Source organism: Vicia villosa, linkage group LG4, assembly GCF_029867415.1.
Source record: "Vicia villosa cultivar HV-30 ecotype Madison, WI linkage group LG4, Vvil1.0, whole genome shotgun sequence".
Classification (NCBI taxonomy): Eukaryota; Viridiplantae; Streptophyta; class Magnoliopsida; order Fabales; family Fabaceae; genus Vicia; species Vicia villosa.
Genome location: NC_081183.1, coordinates 15,438,448 through 15,441,480, shown reverse-complemented (window position 1 = coordinate 15,441,480; position 3,033 = coordinate 15,438,448). Strand labels below are relative to the sequence as shown.

At 33.4% G+C, this 3,033-nt stretch overlaps 1 protein-coding gene across 1 annotated transcript; it reads right to left on the bottom strand.

Annotated features, from left to right (window-relative positions):
• LOC131598876 (uncharacterized) lies at window positions 1-2,273 on the bottom strand. The gene is made up of 6 exons (XM_058871449.1): window positions 2,189-2,273; window positions 1,943-2,086; window positions 885-958; window positions 708-787; window positions 459-610; window positions 1-241 (listed from the first exon to the last, which is right to left on the bottom strand). Exons 1-6 carry the CDS (start codon window positions 2,190-2,192, stop codon window positions 177-179), a joined length of 519 nt encoding a protein of 172 aa, XP_058727432.1. The 5' UTR covers window positions 2,193-2,273; the 3' UTR covers window positions 1-176.
• Window positions 2,274-3,033: the final 760 nt, after the last annotated feature.

The following is a 3,033-nucleotide window of genomic DNA, read 5'->3' as shown; positions in this document are numbered from 1 at the left end:
TTAACATGTGAAAGAGCCTCCTTATATTTGATCAGACAATTTGATTTCCTACCTGCCACAAATCCAGAAGTTCCTGCCAATCTACAAAATAGTTTTCTGCAGAATTTAAATTCATGCAATTTAGTTTTTCTCTCACTAGCCTAATTGGATACTAACTAATTACAATATCAAACTTTCTACTCAGTTTCTTCGTCTTCGGCTCCAAAGTCCAACCCAAATATCGTCATCTTTCCAATGTTAACTGCACAATTCAAACCACCGAGTAAATTACAAGAGTCAAGCGAAAGAGAAGCATTTAAAGAAAACAGAACAACTAGATTCTGATGCAATACAACTAAAGTAATTAAAACCAGATCGAACCAACATGAAACCGTAACAGAAAGTCGAATAGAGTTGAAACGAAAACATTAAGAAGAATGGTAAAGTTAAAAAATCTCCAATCTCTGATATTGACATACCAACAGCATCCATTCCAGTTAGTTTCGGCATGAACTGCCTGATGTGGTCTTCAGCTGCATTCTCAGCTTTCAGTGTCTCACATTCGAAAGAAACTGTGATTCTTTTCTTTCCGTCGTTTTTTTCAACCATACCCGTGATCTCTTTATCCCAACTGTTCAAAAGTGAACGCAAATAATGAAATAAACATCATAAACATCAATATAAGGAATAATATGCTCAGAGATATTGATTTGTAAAATCAGGATTACCCATGAGCATGATCAATGCTGTGGAACCGAGCAGCATCGTGGCCTTTGCATTCTACAACAGTGGTTTGTTCTTTCTTCGTCTGTTTCATGAAAAAATCAAATAGGCATCAAGTGTATGACGGACGGACGGATGGATGAATAGGAAAAGATAAACATCACGAATGTCACAGTTACTACATTGAAATCTGTGATTGTGAGTTTGACGAGGCGATAGTCCTCACCCTTACTGCATTCCCTTTCACATTCCAATTCTTTCGCCATGAAAAAAGATTGAAAGGAAAACATACATAAGTAATTATTCAACGACGACAAAAGGCTACCAAAATAATTGTACAGAGAAGGGAATCACATAAACATACACACCCATGTGTCATCCATTACATTAATCAAATCATATCATATAAAATAGCATACATAAGAAAATTACTACAGAGACTTCATTAAACAAATATTCAAAACCCATATGTCATACAATTCAGACTTCATAAATAAAAAACTTAAGCTATAGTATTAAGCTTTTAACAAGTGGCAAGACATAAACACCGATAAAATGTCAAATTCTATATATTAATCTCCATTAGTACAATCGTCGTGTATAACCATATAAAATGCATAATATCATGTGCTTATAGCTCTATGTCCATCCAGGGCCGTCTTTGAAGGCGTGCAAGGCAGCCTATAGAACATGGTCTCACATTTTTTCATGATTAAACTATGGTAAAAAGGGTCTCCGTACATACATTTCATGGTTAAATAAGACCCTCTTAAAAAGAATTCACGACTCAAATGAAGGTAACTCCAGCTTTTTACACAGGATCTCTCAAAAGTTTGAGACGGCTCTGTGTCCTTCTAAACCTCTTCCCTCAAATACTTCCCTTAATGTCATCAAAAGAAGGTGGCTCAAACCCTAAGCCATGTCTTGAAACCAAAGCACACTCACACATAGACTTCAATTCAAATTCATCACTCTTTACTGCATTGAGTGGTATGGCATTGTTGTAGAAAAAGCTCGCAATCACATACTTCCTCTCTCAAAGCACTAAAAGTGTCCAACATTACCTTCTTCACCAACATCCAGCTTCAACATCATTTTCAATTCCAGCCAAGTGACATAAAAATGGGTAAACCTAAAAATTGGCTTAGGGTTCTATTTAAACCTAAAAATTGGATTTTTATTGCAACAGCACACAAATAAATAAAAATTGAATAAAAAGAGTTATGAATTAGGGAATTACCAGTGCCATGAAGACCATAACAAGTGGAATGAGGAAGATGAATGAAGTGTCCTGAAATTGAACCATTTGGAAGCAATGCAATTGATGCTACTCCTTCCATTCTTATCATTTTCTGTTCTTCTTCTTCTTCTCTTGCATCATCAGCTACAAAATTTTACCCAAAAATATGTGAAATGAAAATGGGTTAGTGAAAACCAGATGAAAAAGTTTGTTTTTTTAACATTAATTGCGAAAAACAAAACTGACCCATGTTTTTGTTGTGTCCACTGTGTTTTTTTTTTCTTTCAATGCCAATTTGTAAATGAGAAGAAGTACTCAATGCCGTTTTGCATATTCCTTTTCCTTTTAAATTTATTTTTTTCATTTATCAAATTGAAATATTAAGTATTAATTTGTAATTAAAAAATAAGAGAAGACAGAACATATTTTTTTCATTAAGCTAAAACATTTTAAACTCTTTCTTTTCACTTTCATTTTCAAACACAACATAAGAAGACCAATATGTTGGAAGAGAAGATGGATCCCATAATACAAAGAGCTTAAGAGAAACAAGTTGCATTGAAGTGAAGATTTTTTATTATTCATCTTCCTCACGTTTCAAGACAAACACTTAACTCTAACTTATTAAAAATGTAATGATAGAGTATGAAAGTGAGATATTTAGTTAAAATAATTTATGTTAGTTGGGCTTGTCTTAGATATTATTTAGTTGGTCTTTTAGTTATTGGGCATTTGTTTTATTACTCACTATTGTTATCACTATATATGTACTCTTATTGAGAAAGTGAAGATCAATCAATGAAATCAAATTATCTTTTATTTTAATTTCCTTTACTTTTAGTGTTCTTCCCCTTTTAGTTAGAAAATCCTAATTTTATAGTCTTGATAGGAATCTTCCTATCAATTGGTGCTTTCATTTCGATCTCATTCTCCCCAATTATATGGCACTTCCAGTGTTCTATGGAGAAGAAGAAGAAGATGCCTACTGGTGGATTCTTTGCATTGAGAAAAATTTCAAAGAGCAAGGAACAAGGGAAACATTAAAAGTTGTAAAAGCTATCACATCATTTCGAGGTCTTGCTCTTCGATGG

Coding starts and splice junctions, on each gene's coding strand:
- LOC131598876 (XM_058871449.1), bottom strand. Junction 788..884: donor TCACAATCACAGATTTCAAT/GTAGTAACTGTG, acceptor TTCATGAAACAG/ACGAAGAAAGAACAAACCAC. Junction 242..458: donor AACTGGAATGGATGCTGTTG/GTATGTCAATAT, acceptor TGAATTGTGCAG/TTAACATTGGAAAGATGACG.